Source organism: Populus alba, chromosome 3 (genome assembly GCF_005239225.2).
Source record: "Populus alba chromosome 3, ASM523922v2, whole genome shotgun sequence".
NCBI lineage: Eukaryota > Viridiplantae > Streptophyta > Magnoliopsida > Malpighiales > Salicaceae > Populus > Populus alba.
Genome location: NC_133286.1, coordinates 8661702 through 8680895, shown reverse-complemented (window position 1 = coordinate 8680895; position 19194 = coordinate 8661702). Strand labels below are relative to the sequence as shown.

Here is a 19194-nt window from a genome sequence, read left to right as displayed (position 1 = left end):
TGTCATGTTGAATTCACCTAACTTTGGAGGGATGTTCCAAAGATAAATATGTATCAGAATATGAAGAAAACACTTTTGGCCAAGATTTGAAAACTTAATTCAGAGAATTAAGAGCTGTTCTTCCAAATTCGTTTTGTGAAGAACCCTACCTGACTTATCACTCTTCAATCACAAAGAGTGTGGCGTCGAAATCCTAGATTGATCTTTGTGGCGTCCAGATCGACTTATCAAAGTATCATTCTAGTCTATCTCCATCTTATTTACCTTAAATCACTACAATCCAGCCTAAATACCAAAAGAAAGACAACACAACCAGACCCATCCTTCATCCATTTTCATTATAATCATTGTTGCCGATTTTCAAATCATTCACGGCACATCATCTGGTATCAGAGCATCAGTTGCGATCTAAGACAGGAGCCAAAAACAAGAAGAAGAAGAAGAAGAAAGGTTTGCTGGAATTAAGGTTGACAGACTTAACTATGGCTGGAGATAAAGAAGATTTGCCAAGAGGGTTAAGTTTGGAACAGGCACAGGTCATGGGCTTACAACGATCTCATGCTGAGATTCGGGATGAGATGACTGGAATTCGTGAACAGTTGAATACCCTTATGCAAAGGATGCAAAGAAATAATTTGCAACCCCAACCGAGGCAAGCACTTAGAGTGCCACGAAATGATATTATAGAAGCTGACGAAGATCCAAATGGGGATGATGAGGCTGATGATAGGGTCAGACCAAGAAGGCAGAATTATAATCCTCCTAATGGTCTCAAACTTAAGATTCCACCGTTTAGAGGAAGTAGTTCACCTGAGGAATACTTGGAGTGGATTCAGAAGGTTGAAAAGGTGTTTGAATGGTATGAATATTCTGAAGAAAGGAAGTGCAAGGTGGCAGCACTTGAGTTTACAGATTATGCTCTTTTATGGTGGGAAAACGTAAAGATTCAGAGGAGAAGGGATGAAGAGGAGGAGATTGCAACATGGGCAACTATGAAAAGAGTGATGAAGAAGAGATTTTGTTCCTGATTACTATAAACAGGAGCTATACATCAGACTTCAAACTTTGCGACAGGGATCTTTGACTGTGGAAGAGTATGTGAAAGAGTTTGAGCTGCTGCTGATTCGATGTGAATTGATGGAACCTCAAGAGCAAACAATAGCTAGATTTCTTGGAGGGTTGAGGAAGGATATAGCTAATGTTGTTGAGTTACAGCCGTACATCTTCCTTGAGGATGTTATAAAGCTTGCAACCCGAGAAGAGAGGCAGCAGAGACGAGGAGGTGTCCGAACTGGTGGAACTACGTCAAGCGCGACAAGGGCTGTTTCTACGCCTACACAAACATGGAACACACCTAAACGAGATGAGAAGGTGGAGTTTAGCAAGGGGAATACCAGTTCTGATTCTTTGAAGGGAAAGGAGAAGGTGACAGAACCTCAACACCCTAGGAGGTCTCGGGACATTAAGTGCTTCAAGTGCTTGGGACATGGGCATATTGCTTCTGAATGTCCAAATAAAAGGGTGATGATTTTGCATGGGGATCATGGAGAGCTGATGAGTGGAGATGAGGTTGAAACTGAAGACGAAGATGAGGTACAAGTGGCTGAACAAGAAGAGGATTTCGAACCAGTGAAGGGAGATTTGTTGGTTGTTCAACGGGTTCTGAATGCACAAATTGACGTTAGTGATGAGCAACACGAGAACATCTTTCATACTCGATGTCAGATTCGAGATAAGGTGTGCGGGATGATCATTGATAATGGAAGTTGCACTAATGTTGCGTCAACTACCTTGGTGGAGAAATTGGGTTTAAATACCCTTCCACATCCCAGACCCTATAGTTTGCGATGGCTGAATGAGAATGGGGAGATTCGGGTGACAAAGCAAGTTCGTGTACCTTTTTCCATTAAAACCTATCATGACGAGGTTTTATGTGATGTTGCACCAATGTCAGCTAGCCATTTGTTGCTGGGTCGTCCATGGCAGTTTGATAAGGATGTGACCTACAATGGACGAAAGAACACTTATTCTTTTATGCTGAATGGAAAGAAGGTGAACTTGTTACCACTGAGTTCTCAACAAGTTAGAGAGGATCAGTTACGAAGCCAACAAAAGGAGGTGACATCACGAAAGGGGCTGTTGTTAGCCAAAAAAGGAGACATCAAACAAGCATTAGCCGCAACAGGGATTGTTTTCATGGTCTGGGCAAAGCAACTACTACAAGTAGAAGGATTGGACTTACCAAGACAGATTAAGGAATTACTTGAAGAATTTAAAGATGTGTTTCCAGATGAATTACCTAAAGGATTACCACCTATTCGTGGTATTGAGCATCAAATTGATTTGGTGCCGGGAGCTTCACTTCCTAATAGACTAGCATACAGATGTAATCCAGAGGAAGCGAAAGAGATTCAAAGGCAGGTCGGTGAGCTCTTAGAGAAGGGCTATGTGCGAGAATCACTTAGTCCATGTTCCGTACCTACTTTGCTTGTTCCGAAGAAAGATGGTACCATGAGGATGTGTATGGACAGCCGTGCTATCAACAAAATAACAGTTAAGTATCGATTTTCTATACCCAGACTTGATGATTTTGCTTGATGAGTTGCATGGTGCTGTATTGTTTTCTAAAGTCGATTTTCAAATCGTACTTGGATTACCAAGAACACAACGTGGGAAGGATTTAATAATGGTGGTGGCTGATCGATTCTCCAAAATTTCCCATTTCATTCCTTGTATGAAAACTGACGATGCAGTACATGTTGCTGATTTGTTCTTTCAAGAGATTGTTCGTTTGCATAGAATTCCTAAAAGCATTGTCTCTGATCGTGATACAAAGTTCTTAAGCCACTTTTGGAAGACTATTTGGAGGAAACTTGGAACAAAGTTACTTTTCAGTACGGCATGTCATCCACAAACTGATGGACAAACTGAGGTAGTAAACCGAACTTTATCTTCTTTGTTACGAGCTGTTATACATAAGAATTTGAAGAGTTGGGATACTTGTTTGCCGATTGTGGAGTTTGCATATAATCGTAGTGTGTATGGGGCTACAAAATTTTCACCATTTGAGGTTGTCTATGGCTTTAATCCTTGTGTTCCTATTGATCTTGTTCATATTCCAATTGATGAGAGGACATCTATGGATGGAATTAGAAAGGCAGAATTGATGAAGAAACTACATGAGCAGGTTCGACTACATATTGAGGAGAAAACAACAAAGTATGCTAAACAAGCTAACAAGGGGCGAAAGATGGTCAGGTTTGAACCTGGAGATCTTGTTTGGATTCATATTAGCAAGGGCAGATTTCCAAGCAAACGTAAGTCCAAGTTGATGCCAAGAGCTGACGGTCCATTTCGTATTATAGAGAAGGTGAATGACAATGCGTATAAGGTAGATCTTCCTGGTGATTACAACGTATCAGCTACTTTTAATGTGAAAGACTTATCTCCGTACTTGGATGATGATGACGATTCTGATTTGAGGACAAATCATTTTCAACCCGGGGCTGATGATGTGCATCATGGGAATTATAATCCATCTCGTAAAGCTGAATCTAATATGCAAGAGGATTCATATGGTCCAATGACAAGAGCGAGAGCGAAACAACTACAACGGGCCTTGACGAATCAAATTGCAATGATTGAAGCTGCGTCGGAGTTAAAAATTAGCAATCAGTTTGAAATTGGTTCAAGGGTGCTTATTTACCTACAATTGGAACTTGGAGATGGGAAAAGCCCTTAATGGTTCTTTTCATGCTGGGCTACTTGTATTTGGATTGATAATGCAAGTGAAGGAATTGATGTTGTTTACGGTCAGAACAGTAGATGGATTTGAACCCGAATTTGAAGTCATCCAATGCATGTGAAAACAAGATTTATGTAGGTAAAATTCAAGTTCAGAACGTGATCTTTCTATATTGTCCAACCATGATAGCATTGGACTTTTGTGTCAAAAGTTATGGCTGTTTTAAATTTAGTCTGCATATGTTTTTAGAAATGTCAAAAAAACGTCTGTTAGTTAAATTTGTCTACTTGCTTTATTAAAAGTCTAGTTTTTAGGCTTGACTTCTGTCATGTTGAATTCACCTAACTTTGGAGGGATGTTCCAAAGATAAATATGTATCAGAATATGAAGAAAACACTTTTGGCCAAGATTTGAAAACTTAATTCAGAGAATTAAGAGCTGTTCTTCCAAATTCGTTTTGTGAAGAACCCTACCTGACTTATCACTCTTCAATCACAAAGAGTGTGGCGTCGAAATCCTAGATTGATCTTTGTGGCGTCCAGATCGACTTATCAAAGTATCATTCTAGTCTATCTCCATCTTATTTACCTTAAATCACTACAATCCAGCCTAAATACCAAAAGAAAGACAACACAACCAGACCCATCCTTCATCCATTTTCATTATAATCATTGTTGCCGATTTTGAATCATTCACGGCACATCAAACAGTAGGAAGCTGCAGCCACAGACACCAAGATCACCTTATGCCTGGCTCAAATCAACAACCGATGATTTGGATATTAAGGAAAGTATCGTGGGTTGATTGGAAAGAGAGGAAAGAACATGAAACATCTTTGTCCAGAGGATTTTGGGTATGATCCTCGAAACTATTCTCATAACTTTGAGGATGATTTTTGCAGAGAAGATGAATTGCGCTCAATCATAATTGATCATAATTAGGAAGATTTCCTACCATACGAGAGATTGGTGGTGGTGCTGCAGGTAAGGAGGACAGAGATTCAATTGTGGAGCATATATTTTAGGATTAAGGATGTTTGTGGGTTTTGAGCTTGTTTTACAGTGTTGTTGTGATTACTTTTTAAATAATTTTTTGTGCTAAAATACATGTCAATGATGTTTTTTTATTTTTTAAAAATTATTTTTGACATCAGTAAATCAAAATATTTTGAAAAAACTAAAAACATATTAATTAGAAGTTAATAAAAAAAAAATTTAAATTTTTTCATAAATATTTTAAAACACATAAAAACAAATAGGTCTAAAGGGCTTTGAACTTGCCATTGAACTTAATTTTGAAAAGTGAAAAAAAAAAAGGAAGAAAAATAAAGTAAGATGTTTAATTAGCGTAAATTATGATGAAATAAAATGTGTTTAGATTTGTTTAATATTTTTTTGTTAATGTTTGCAGATTTTGAATTTTGATGGAGAGTTTTAATGGGTGAAGCACTTCGCTTGCATTGGCATTAACTATTTAAGAACTGAGGAATGGAAGAAATGCTAGTGAAAAATTAGACATGGCCTTCGAAGGAGCTAGGCCTTCTTGAAAAAAAAAAAAATCCAATTCTAGAAATTAATCAAAAGATATAATGGGATGCACATCAAATTGATTTGATAACATAAAAAAAATATATTAATTTTAAAAAATAAAAATAAATAAATTTTTTTTAAAAAAAATTTAATAAAATACATATCAAATTGACTTGATAACATAAAAAATATTTTCCAATAGCAATATAAACGCTATCATAGTGTCCTATTATAAACTTGAGATGATTTTTGCCTTTTACAGTGGCTCATATTATAAGGATGTCAATGTGCCTTTGGGTTTATGGTTATAGTTATTTTTTAAAATATTTTTTACTTAGAAATATATCAAAATAATATTTTTTTATTTTTAAAAAATTATTTTTAATATCAGTGTATCAAATTGATTTGAAAATTCAAAAAAATATATATTAATTTGAAGTAAAGAAAAAAAATAAAAAATTTCAAAGTTTTTCAAAAATGTTTTTGAAACACAAAAACAAACAGTATTAAATGAAATTCAGTTAAAAAACATGTAAAAATTGCATTTCAAACTTAATTTTTTAGTGAACCTCATAGTATAAAACACAGTTTGGTGTGTTACCAAACACCATACTGCTTTTTTTGCATCGTAAACACCAAAGTTAAAGGTAAACAAACGCACCTTAAAAGGGAAGAGGACTTAGGTATTGTTTTTATAAAAGTTTTTTTTTTAAAAAAATATTTTTGAAATTTTTTGTGTTTGTTTATCATTAAAAAAATAGTTAATAAAAATTATTTTCCAGTCAAGGAAAAAATTAATTTAGCTTCTAACTTATTAATGTTTTAATTTTTTTTTCAAGTTTATTAAAAGAATGAGAACTAAATCTGACATATAAAAAAGTAAATCGTTCGGTAGAGGTAGAAATTAACAACTTATTTTTTTTTTTCAAAATAATGTTTTATTTAACTAAATGTTAAAAAATAGATGATGCTAGATATTGAGTTACTTTTTTTTATAACAATTTGATTACGAGATATTTTATAAAATATTATGGATCATAATTATTTTTTTATATATTTTTAATTCATCATATTTATTGGAATTTATAGTTGATAATTGTTTTTGCTTGGGAATGTGATAATCTTATACAAAGTAGGAGAAAAGTCACCTATGATATTTATTTCTCAACAAATTTAATATTGAAAGACAAAATAAATAAATAAATACACTTTTTAAAATATTATAGATATCAATTAAAATACAAAATTACCCCCAAGAATAAATCATTAAAAAAAATATATACAATTATAAATAAGCCCCTTAAGCCAAGCTTTACAATTTGTGACTTTAAGGGCAATATAGCAATAACATTGTGCTTTGAAGAGTGAAATTAAAAAAAAAAAAAAAAAAAAAACCTAAAACCAAGCTAAGTGTCGTGATGCTTTTAAGGGTATTTTTTCTTAGTTAAACCAAAATTAAAACCTAGATTGATTTTTCAAATTCACAACTCATAAAACTTTAGACACGAGTTTAATTAAAAGGTTCAATTGTCAACAAATGTAAAATTCAAAGATGAAATTGAAAAAAAAGATTCTCAAATTAAAAAAATAAAAAGACTTACCAAAGTCTAGAAATTAACAATGAAAAGAAATAGCATCAAAAATAAAAGAAAAAAAAATGAAGGAGAGTGATATTAAAAGAAAAAAATTAAAAACTATTTCAAATAAAAAAAAATAAAAACCAAAAGAATGAGGACCAAATTTAAAAGAGTGAGAAGATTAGAAAATGGTGAAATTGAAAAAAAAAATTCAATTTTAAAAATTAATTAAAATAAAAATATAGGAATTAAAAAAGAAGGGATGAATTCAAAAGAAAACAAACTTGAAGGGATATATGCAAATTTGAATGGTCAGACCAGGGTTTCTAGGAGAAAAGAGAAAAAAAAAGAAAAATGAAAAAGAAAAGATCGTTGGCACCTCACTAGAGGTCATGTTGCCACACACACCTAATAGCGAGAAAGAGGAGGTCGAGGAAAATCAAATAACATGGTGAAACAATGTTTTTGACCACAAGAATCAGGTGTACACGCCTCTTGAAAACGATAAAGAGACTGCATGCTAGCGTGCAACTTTTTTATTTTTATAGAAATACCACTTTTCTCATATAACCAAATAATTATTACGAAAAAAACCTTCGTGAAATGATGAATATACCCCTATAGCAAAGCTATTAAAAATTGTATTCAAATGGTAAAAGAATCATTCAATTGTAGCAAAAAACTATAAATATATATATATAAAAAAAGCCCTTGGAACATAGCTAAATGTTTTTTTTTAAGGGCAATAAAGTACTTTTATTGTTCCAAAAAATAGCAAAAAGACTGACATGCCCCTAAACAATTTTAAAATAACAAAAGGACCAAGTGAAAATATCATTTTATCCTTGAATGACAACATTGTGTGATTTTTTAAAGATAAAATCATTAGTTCATTATTACAATTCATAGTAAATCAAGGCATATATACAATACTTTTCATACATGTTTTAGGTTTTTGTAATTTATACATTGTCATAATATTAAAATTTAAAAGGGAACATAAATGATCTCTATAACTCTATAATATGTAAAAGACTATTCTACCTATGATCCTTGGAGGCCAACATGCAACAAAGATGACAGCCGACCAGAAACATACACACACTATAGCTATTTGACTTGTGCTTTGTTACAGATATAATAATTTTATATTTTAGCAAAAAAAATGAATATACAAGCTTTTTAAACGTGTTTTTTTCCATATAAAAAATCCCACTAAAAAAAAAACTTATGCATGCATCTAATTAAATAAATCAAGAATTATATGAGCCAATAAGTGTAAAAAAAAAGTCATTAACGATAATAAAAGACTAAACTAGAAAAATCAAGAGATAGATATAGATCAAGATATTTGATCTCGCAATAAAGGGCATGTACCAAGTTGTGTTTGATAATTTTATTTCTTTGAATAAATTTTTTTATTTAATCAAACAATTATTCATGCCAATAAAATGATGTACCCGATAATTTTTTGTTTTCTTTTTCAAAATATCATGAAATAAGCATCTCGTGTATACACTTAATCAATTAATTTAATTTAATTAAAAAACAAAAAAATATTTTAAAAAAGCTAAATTTATAAAAGAACGACAAATAAAATGACCCGAGATAACTCAAGTAATTTTTAAAACTAGTGAAAACCCATAGAAAGAAAGAAAAAATTAATGGATTCCAATCTCTAATTAAATAAATGTTGAAGGATGAAACTAAAAAAACATGAGCTTAAAAATAAATAAAAAAAAAAAAAACCAAGCAAAGTCAGGAGAAAAAACAAAGCAAACCCGAATAACCTTCTAAACTTGAATTAATTTCTAAAACTCATAACTTGTAAAAATTCTAGACTCAGACTTAATTAAAAAGCTCAATTCTTAACTAATTTAATGTTAAAAAATAAAATTTTTTTAAAAAAATCAATTAAAAAAAAAGAAAAAAAATAGTAATAAAAAATAAAGATCAAATTTTGTAGGAAAAAAAACTAAGGGATGATGAAATTATTTATATAAAAAATCAATTTAAATTAGTTATGAGTTTTTGCCTCCTAAGAGGTATTGTTGGGAAGGAAAGTGTTTTGGGTACAATCATAAAATTATGACTATAAGGTTCAGAAATCGTCTCTTAGTATTATGGTTACTAGGTTTGTGAGAATCCAAGTAAGGGACTGGTTGTGCAAGAAAAAAATGCATCACTCCCAGTACACCCTACCTAAGGTAAGTTGCATTATTATTTAATTGTTTTTTTTAAGTCAAGTTTCTACTTGTTAGTCTTTTTTAAGGTCCAAGGAAGATCTCTCTTTAAGATAGAATCTCAACCTTAGTGGGTGAAATCTTAACTATTCTAGGGTCTAGATTTTAGCATCGCATTTATTTTGCGCTTTGTATCTTTAATATCTGAGGGTATACTCTACTATATAGTTTTACACTTCTAAATATTAAAGTCTATAACTAAACCCTAATGCTTTAAATATAAAATGAACAAAATAATTGATGAAGGATTTTTGATCATTTAGCTAAACATTAACAGATAATTATAAACTAGTTACAATTTCTTTTCATTTTTTGTATTTTTAAAATATGAGAAAGATGCAATTTTTTCTTTGTTTTTTATGAAAATATACTTGGAAAACTTTTAGGATTTGATCGTATGCATCGAAACAAAACATTTTTTTTTATGAAGGAAATTAATCTAAAACTTTTTGAGTGTTTGGTGGGCCGAACTCGGCCTAGCCATTTAGGCTGGGCTAGAACGGATCCAGCCCATGGCTTACATGGTTGCGAGGCTAACCTAGCAACCATGTTAATTAATATGTCTTCTGCATGCATAACCATCACCTAGTGTTGGGAAGTCTGACTGGTGGTCTGGGAGGCCGATGTGAGGCTGGTGGTTGCAATGGTGGAGGCTTGTGGTGGCAACAACAGAGAGAGGGTGTTGGTTGCTGAAGGAAGAGTTTATGATGAAGAGCAAGGAGTTTACAACGGCTACTCCTAACATAAGGGTGGACAGCTATTGGTGGAGAGGCTGACATCGTGGTTGTCGAGGGTTGTAAAAGTTGAAGTTGTGGTATAAAGAGAGAATAAAGCTGATAGATGGTGAAAACTAGAGAGAGGTCGAGTTTTTCCAAACTTTGCACCTTATTTTCCTCTATCTCAGGCCATGAAATCCATCCTTATTTATAGGTTGGAAGAAGGATATTTTGACTTTAATGGTGTCAAATCTTGGCCCTTGATTTGGCTAGGAATCGTTGGCTCAAAGTGGATATCATGAACTGTCAAATTTGACAATTGAAGGTTGTTTAAGTTGGCCACTTTAGGTTGACACCATGGCCACTGTGGTGTTCATCAACTAAAAAGAACCATACCGAGGTGTGGTCAAATGTTAATAATTATTTTCGTGCAAGTTTTGTTAAATTTGATGAAGAGATTAAGCATTAAATGCTCCTGAAAAGTAGCCATTTGAACAATCTTTTCAATGAAAATTGAAGAAGATGATGAACAGTAAACAACGTTGTTTCGGTAAAGTTTAATTTAGTCATTCGATTTGTGATTTATCTCAATTACACCCGTAATTGACTTTAAACTTCCAATTTTACACCTGATGAACTTCAACTTCAGCCTCGAATTCAACGTCTTGTTCATTTCGGTCCTTAGTCTTGGATTTCTTCAATTTAGATTCTAATTGACCATTAAATTTTCAATTCTCTTTAATTTCACCCTTGATTTTAACCAATTGGGTTCGCATAGTTTGATGCCTTTTGCAAAATGATCATTGACTGTGAATTTTTTCAATTTAACTCCTAATTGACCCAAGAACTTTGATTTTCTTGTGATTTTACCTCTTATTTGAACTAATTAATTTTGTAAAAATTAAATTTGATCTCCTAAAATTTCAATCTTTTCAATTAAGCTCAAAAGAAGCTTCCAAACTTATTTTTTCACCAATTAAGCTTATAATACAATTAATTGAACTCATATAAAGTTTGGATTTAATAAGCTTAATTGGTGAAAAAATAAGTTTGAATCTGCATAAAAATTAAATCCTTTAATTGGATCCAAATTAATTCTTAAGCATAATTAAATTCTCAATTCGGCCTATGATTAAATCAAATTAGCTTATTAGAAATCTAATTATATCTGTGGGCTTAATTTTTATGCAGATTCATTTAAAAATAATTTAATTTGACCTTGAATCTGTATTATTTCTTCAATTTTGGGTATAGTATGATACAATTAGACTTCCAATTCCATCTAAAATTGTAGATTGATTTTTTCTACATTTGAAATCCTTTTAGTTTAAAAATCATTTAATTTGACCTTAAATCTGTATTATTTTTTTAATTTTAATTATAATGGGGTACAATTACACTTCTTAGCTTGATTTTTTTCTAGATTTGAAATCTTCACAGTTTTTTTTTTTTTTTTTTGCCAAAATGCTAGTCTTCTTGCTATTATTATTTTATTTTTTATTTTGAAAAGAAAAAAGAGGTGAATTTGGAGAATAACCCAAAAATGAGTTATAATAATAATAATAATGATAGTGGTAATAATGGTACTAATAATTATAATTAAAATAATAATAGTATTAATAGTAATAGTAATGATGAAACAAATAATAATGCTAATGATATAGATAATATATGTAGTAAAAGTAGTAGTTTTTTTTTTTTTTTATGATAATAATAATAATAATGGTGGTGGTAGTAATGGTGCTAATAATAATTGTAATAATATTAGTAGTAATAATAGTTTGTTATAATAATAATAATAATAATAGTTGTTGTTATAACATTAATAAAAACAATGACAGTAGTAATAATATTGGTTATAACATTAATAATACTAATAATAATATTATTAACAATAATAATAACAATAATAAAATTGGTAATAATAGCTTGTTATAATAATAATAGTAGTGGTTATAACATTAATAATAATGATAATAGTCACAAGAAATAAAATAATGGTAATATTAGTGGTAGCAGTAACAATAATAACAACAATAATAATAGTGATTATAATAATAATAATAATAATAATAATAATAATATTTATTAATAATACTAGTGATGATGATATATATAATAATAATAATGATGATGATGATGATTCATCATTTAATGTTAGATTTATTAAGAATTGAGTTTTATGGTTTTTTCATGTTTAATATTTTCAATATAATAAGGATGATAAGTTTGAAAAGTTTACTTGACTCAACATCTTTTTTATTTTTATTTTTTTGTCTTATTATATCTATTTTTAATCTAATTGTTTAAAATTAGTTTTTTTAATAAAAAAATTATTCAGATTTTCTTTAATATATATATTAATTCACATTGACTTTGCTTTTATATAATTTAATTGGAAGTTTATGTTAAGTAAAAAATTTAAGTTAAGAGATTTAAAGATTTATTTTTTTATTCAAGTTTAATAGCATAATAAAAAAAAATTATGCTCGAAATATTTTTTTTACAATAATTTGCGCTGCATCGGCGAAGAACACGAACAAATGAACTGGTCTTAACTAAATGAGCTAGTAATTAGGAAATGAATCAGCAAAGCAAGTGGCGCAATGTTATGATTTTGGGAGTCACTTTCTATTCTCATTAAAACAATACTGGAGTGGTACTTTCTTTCTCTCCCTTTCTAAGGTAAGAGTTTAAGACTCTAGAATCTAAGGCTATTTTTACTTATTTGCATTTTTTTTTTAACACAGTGAAATAACATAGTTTATTCAATTGAAAAACGTGGTATTTATAGTTTGTCATTATTCTAAATAGTAATATCTAAACAAATTATTAAATGGGTAGGAGAGAGAGAGAAATTTTTAGAGACAAATAGAAGTTTAGTTACGGTATTATTGGTATAATAAAATTTTTTTAACAAAATAAATTTAATGATAACAATAAAAATCACCAATAATAACTTGAGTAGATTAAATTTGTTGTTTAAAAATAACAAGTGGCCAATTTATTTTTGATGATGAATGTAATCCACTTGAATCATCTTGGTATTTTTTATTTATATCATTTAATTTATTTATTTTTATTTTTAGATGATATTAATGATGTTATAATTAGAACTTCGATATATATTTAGAGTGTTTTTTTCTCTCTCTTCTCTTCATCGTATTTAATAATTTTTTTTTTTGGATCTCATTATAAGTTATAAATATCAAATTTAATTATGACATATATAAATTATATTATTTTTTTTAATTGTTCACTAGTATTTTTAATTTAATGAGATAATTTTTTTTAAAATTAAAATCTAATAAATACAACACTTTTGTGTGTTGTTGTCTTGCGTTTAGAGAAAAAGAGTATCTTTTCTTAAGGGAGGTCAGCAGCAGCACGCTTTGCTTCCTCAGCTAAACAACCTAACGTTTTTAGAGCCAACCCCCCTCCTTTCTCCTGCTCGGTTGCGTGCGTTTTGCTCCAAAATTCCTAGTGTACTGTTTTTGGGTTCTTGAGCTGTCTCTCTATAGTATTAGTTGTTAGTATAGATATAGATAGATAAAGGGAATCTCTCTCTCTCTGGTTTTAAACCTCCCTTCATTTCCATTTCCTTCCCCAACTTTCTACTTCAAATCACCTCTCTTACATAGTCAATCTCAATACCTCCCTTGTTCTTATCATTGCCTTTGGCTTTTGAGTTGTTGAAACACCTTTTCTTTTTTCTGTTCTTCATTCTCTTCATGGGATATATTATTGTTTTCTATTTGATGGTTTGATGAGAGAGTTTTTAAAGGCTGGCTCTTGCTTTGCTAGTTGAGATCTCAAGGTCGTCTCAGAAGCTCCTATCTAGCTTCTTGTTTTTAGAGGTCATTTTTTAAAGTGATTTGAGGATGTGGGTGCTCAAGGTTTTGAGTGCTGGTTATGGAGTCTACTAATTTACAAAGGTATGTAGCTTAAGCAGTACTGAGTCCCTTTTATTTTGGTTTTAGTTGTAGTATTTGCTTTCTTTGCTCATAACCACACGGTTTTGTATGTTTCCTGTTTTGTAACTTTTCATGCCTTGGTGTTTCACGTTCCTGTAAAGTTTTCTTACTTCTTTCTCGTGTCAAAAGTCGAAGGAAAAGGCATTTTCATCCGGTGAAAATTAATGGAAGGTTGTTCAAAGAACGTCGAGGCATGTCCTCAGTTACTGGATTTGATTCCCAAAGAAAGAGAATGGCTTGGTAAGGGAGAAGATGAAAGATCCTCCTCGGAAGACAGAAAGCTTGAACTAAGGCTCGGTCCACCTGGTGAAGACTGGTCTCTCAAAAGCACCAGCAATAGAGAAAGACACGAGTCTCAACTTCTCTCTTTTGGGTACTTCACCAATGGAAACCAACAAACTCACAAGTTTCCTTCTTCAGCTGAGAATTCACATGTTTGGTTTAATAAAAAACAACAGGGAAAGGTTCCTCCTTCGTATCTCAATTTTCCATCATCATCCACACCACCAACAGCAACTGCAACCCAACAGAGCCTGCCTGTTATGGACAAGGAATCCTCACAGCCCTGTTGCACTAAAGTGGTAGTAGAGTTGCCGCAGTGTGCAGAAAAGAAGGCATTTTCAACACCAGCTCCTGCCAATACAGCTGTTGCCAACAGCTCTCAGAAAAGGTACTCCAGCTTTTTTACCCTTCTCTGTTCTCTCGCAGTCTGTATTTTTGCAGCTTTTTTGACAGGGGATATTCATTCACATGTTTACTCAGCTAGATTATGTGTGGTCCATACCATTGTTTCTGCCAGTATGTTTTTACTTGTTAAATTTGATCGATGAGCTAGTGCATGTGGTAATTCTTTTTTCTTGGTTTTAAAATCTACCACCTCTAACAACTGTTGATTCAAGATGCCTGCTAGCTTTGTTTGGTTATCAAAATCTTTAACTGTTATCCTTCCATTTTTGTGCTGGTTCTACTTTTCTTTTTCTTTACATGTATGCCTTTTAATGAAGTTTTGATCTTTATCTCCTTCCCTATTATTTATTGTTTTGTACTCTCTTTAATGCTCCTTCAAAACAGAATTGCACCTGGTCCAGTAGTTGGTTGGCCTCCAATTCGTTCTTTCAGGAAGAATCTTGCAACCAGCAGCGGCAGCAATTCAAAACCAACCTTCGAGTCTCAAAATAAACCAGCTGGAACTTGCAAGAAAGGGTTATTTGTCAAGATCAATATGGAAGGTGTCCCCATAGGAAGGAAAGTGGACCTCAAAGCCTATGATAGCTATGAAAAACTCTCAACTGCTGTTGATGAACTCTTTAGAGGCCTTCTTGCAGGTTCTTCTCAAAACTTTTGTATAGTAACACTTTTACCCGTGTGGTCAATTATTGAGGCTTTTTAATGTTACCAGATAGCAATAATGGATGTGCTTAGATTCGATAGTTATGTTAAATATATATTAACAAGTTTATTGCTTTCATAAATTAAATGCACTGTCAATTTACAATCTGCAAAGGGCATGGCATATCCATAGGTTCTATTATAACCATTTGATTGCAATGGTTAGTCCAATTTATGTTTGTTTAATTGCTGTTTGAGTTGCAATATTCTTGGATAATTTGCTGCTTGTTTTTCTTAAACAATCCCAAGACGTATGTGTTAATGTTTACTTACTATATAGACAAGGGTGTCTTATTTTCTTTTTTTGTCTTTTGTGTCCTTTGTATAGCTCAAAGAGATTCCTCTTGTAATGGAATCATGAACAAGCAAGAGGAAGAGAAAGCAATTACGGGTGTATTGGACGGAAGTGGGGAATATAAGCTTGTTTATGAGGATAATGAAGGAGACAGGATGCTTGTTGGGGATGTCCCATGGCAGTAAGCATCTTAATTGCTGTGGATTTGATTTTATATTACCAGCCTATAACCAAACACCAATTTTATGCTTTTATGTCCTTTAGCATGTCCAGATTAACTGCATTGGATTCCTAATCGCTTAAAACCATGATATCCTTGCCAAATTCATCTACTATTTTGTTTATTGCATGTATGCTATCTCTCTCATAATTGAATGCATTATCATGTCTTTTTTCACCTAAAAAAAAATACCTTACCATTGTTCCCCGCAAGCTAATACTGAAGGGTATTGAATTTCTTGATCTGGGTTCCTTACTGGTGTAGTTGGTTTGTACTAACACCTTTTATTTTATCTGTGATTTGTAGCATGTTTGTTTCCACAGTGAAGAGGCTGCGCGTATTAAAGAGCTCTGAAGTTTCTGCACTGAACCGTGAGTATAAATTTATTATGCTAAATCCCATAGTAAGAACAAACTTAAGCATGGATTAACTTCCATCTTTTCATTGCCTGGTGCTTATTACCGTATGGCTATGTGATGTGTTGTTTTCAGTTGGAAGCAGCAAGCACGAGAAGGTGCCCGTGTGAATCGAGTGAACAAATTAAGATGAGTTTTGCTGTGATGATTCTCCACTCGTGTGACTAAGAAAACTGGGATTCCGTGGTCCATATTTTGTTTATCTAATTTGTATTGAACTTTTTGCAACTCAAAGTATATATAATTACTAGTTATATTACCTGTAGGAAAAAATATACATGTTTAGTCGATTCAAGCACATCTTAAAGAAGGGGAAAAAAAATTCAATGTTGAATGGTAAAAACAAAAAAGAAAATAATTAAAAAAAATGACAATTTGTGTTTATTTATTAAATCATGAGTTATTTGAAACAATAATTTTTTTAAAAAAACTTGAAATTTTTATTCAATTAAATATTGAAAAATAATTTTTTTTAAAATCTAAATATATGAAAGGATTTAAAAAACAGTAATTGTATGAGAAAAAAGGCTTGAAGGCATTTGAGTTAAAGTGCTAAATTCACGAGCGATAAACATATAAAAAGGAAAGCAAAATAAACCATAAAGGTTTTTTTTCAAAAAATAAATCAATGTTAGATTATGGAAAAAAATAAATAAAAAAAATGATATGGAAAAATCAATAAGGTCAATTATTAACAAGTTAAATATTAAAAGAAGAAATAAAAAAAATTAATCACACAAAAACAATAATTAAAAAAAAAAAAAAATAAAAACTCGCTCGAGTTAACCTGTAAACTCATGGGCATAGTCATGAGATTAAGATTGAGATAGCCATATAAAAAAGAAAATATAAAAAACCATGAAGTTTATTTTAAAAAAAAAAAAAGAAAAAAGAAGAAGAAGATGCGAACTTATAACCTGACCATTTCACTATAAGCACCAAACTAGAAAAAAAAAAAAAAAACACAAAGCCCAAATTCTAATAAATCAAATGTCAAAGATTGAAATTAAAAAAAAATTAATAAAAAAAGGATTAAAAAAATAGCAATTAAAAAATGAGAATCAAATTTGAAAAAAATAAATAAATTGAAGGATGGATAATTTTGGATTGAAGGGCTAAATTGAAAAGAAAAATAAATTTCACAAAAGATTTAAAGAATAAACTACAAGAGAATGATGACCAAATCTAAAAAAAAATCAACAAATTTAAAATTTTAATTAAAGGATGAAACTAAAAACAATTGAAAGTTCATAAAAGAGGCAAGGAAAAAAAAAGAAAAAAAAGAATCAAGACCAAATTTTAAAAAAAAAAATAAAAAACTTAGATTGAAGGATGCAATTGAAAAATAAAATAAAAAACTTACAAAAATAAGGACATAAATTTAAAATTCAAAAGAATGAGGATTGATACTAAAATATCCCAAATTAAAGGGACTACCTTGAAATCTTCAATGCCATGCACAAATCTTGATGGAGAAGAGAGAAAAAGAGGAATAATGAAAAAAGAAAAAAGAAAACATCCCCTTTAACAATCCATCCATTACAGCATAACATGCACCACCTCTAGAGAAAAAGGACACTGGTTGGTAGAAAATTCTTCACCATCACATAACACGCCATGCGTTGCTGAAAGTTTATAGAACCTTCCACGTGCTTTCGTGTATGTGGAACATGCTTGGCAAGTTTTATTATTATTATTTTTTTGTAAAAACCAATATATCCCTTTATCCATCCCACAATAACCAAAAAACCTATAGAAAAATACAAAAAAGCCCCCTAAAAAACCTAAATAAATTCTAAATTTTAGGGTAAGTTAGTAACTTTAAATTGCTTTGAATTTTTTTTATATATTTTTTTTATTTTTAAAAAGACAAACTTATTTATTTACCCACCTGGTTATAACAAAAAAAACTCAAATAAAAATATCCCTAAAAAAGACTTAATTAATTTTGAAACTAAGGGAAATTTAGTAAAATGAATGTTAAAAAACAAATCTCTAGAAATCAACTATAAATTTTTTTTCTTTTAAGGATAGCAAAGGTATTTTTTTTTTTTGAAAAAAAGACTTTTAAAAATGACAAATGGATAACATGTAAAGGATTAGTTTAACCTTGAGTTTAGCCTTTTTGGCGGATGTAGTGAGGGGTAAAATCACCAAATCATTATTACAATGCAAATTAATCTTTTTCTAGTGCTATAATATTTTTCTCACATCCTATATATATTTTGTTAAATATCTACCTTATTTTTCTCTTTTTTTTTTTTTTTTTCTTGATGCCCTTTTACTACACTGCTTAAATAGTGTTTGATATTTTGGTAATAGTTATTTTTTTTAAATAATTAATATTTTTTAAAAAGTACTTTTTGCTTGAAAATATATTAAAATAATATTTTTTTTATTTTTAATTTTTTTTTACATCAATATATCAAAACAATCTAATAATAATATATATATATATATATATATATATATATATATATATATATATATAAGGGGGTCTTAATCATCAAGTTTAAAGCTCAATGTACAATTTTGTTTGCGGTATTATCCATAACGGGTTGATGCAAAAAAAATAATAATAATGTACTTGTAATTTTGCCTGCCCTTTTTTATTTTCAGATTTTCTTAAATTTATTATAACTAGTTGTTCATAAACTGCATATGTGTGCACACTTTAGAAATATGGAAGTTGATAATCACAATTCGCTGAGGCTAGCTATGTGCTCCAGGCTAGAGGTCAAGAATGATGTCAAAAAAAAAAAAAAAAAAAATCCGAGAAACCACGATGCTAAATTTTATCGCTGACTTTACGTGAAGTTACTGTTTGGTATTGTATTTTTAACTATATTTGAATGTAATTTAAAAATGTGTTTATTTTTTTAAAAATATTAAATATTTGAATGTAATATTAAATATTTTATATGATTTTGATTTGCTTATATTAAAAATAAAAAAATAAAAAAATATTATTTTAATATATTTTTAAATAAACAAACTTTTTAAAAATAATTTACTTCATTGCTCCGAAATTAAGAGCTAAAAGGCTATGCTTATAAGAAGCTTTATAAATGATGACTTTTGTATTTAATG

General features: G+C 30.5%; 1 protein-coding gene across 2 annotated transcripts; it reads left to right on the top strand.

Moving 5' to 3' along the window:
- Nucleotides 1-13172: 13172 nt before the first annotated feature.
- LOC118037943 (auxin-responsive protein IAA26) lies at nt 13173-16363 on the top strand. 2 transcript variants are annotated; one of them, XM_035044125.2, is made up of 6 exons: nt 13173-13745; nt 13886-14454; nt 14856-15109; nt 15502-15649; nt 15995-16059; nt 16180-16363. In XM_035044125.2, the coding sequence occupies exons 2-6, from the start codon at nt 13949-13951 to the stop codon at nt 16212-16214; spliced, it is 1008 nt and encodes a 335-aa protein (XP_034900016.1). In that variant the 5' UTR covers nt 13173-13745; nt 13886-13948; the 3' UTR covers nt 16215-16363. The 2 variants fall into 2 exon arrangements, with proteins under 2 accessions (XP_034900016.1, XP_034900015.1); XM_035044124.2 differs by having other exon boundaries at nt 13174-13745; nt 13914-14454.
- Nucleotides 16364-19194: the final 2831 nt, after the last annotated feature.

What these genes read in the sequence shown, in the direction of transcription:
- LOC118037943 (XM_035044125.2), top strand. Translation starts at nt 13,949, where the DNA reads ATGGAAGGTTGTTCAAAGAACGTCGAGGCATGTCCTCAGTTACTGGAT. An exon ending in GCCAACAGCTCTCAGAAAAG is followed by an intron (nt 14,455 to 14,855) that starts GTACTCCAGCTT and finishes CCTTCAAAACAG; the next exon opens with AATTGCACCTGGTCCAGTAG. An exon ending in TGAAGTTTCTGCACTGAACC is followed by an intron (nt 16,060 to 16,179) that starts GTGAGTATAAAT and finishes TGTTGTTTTCAG; the next exon opens with TTGGAAGCAGCAAGCACGAG.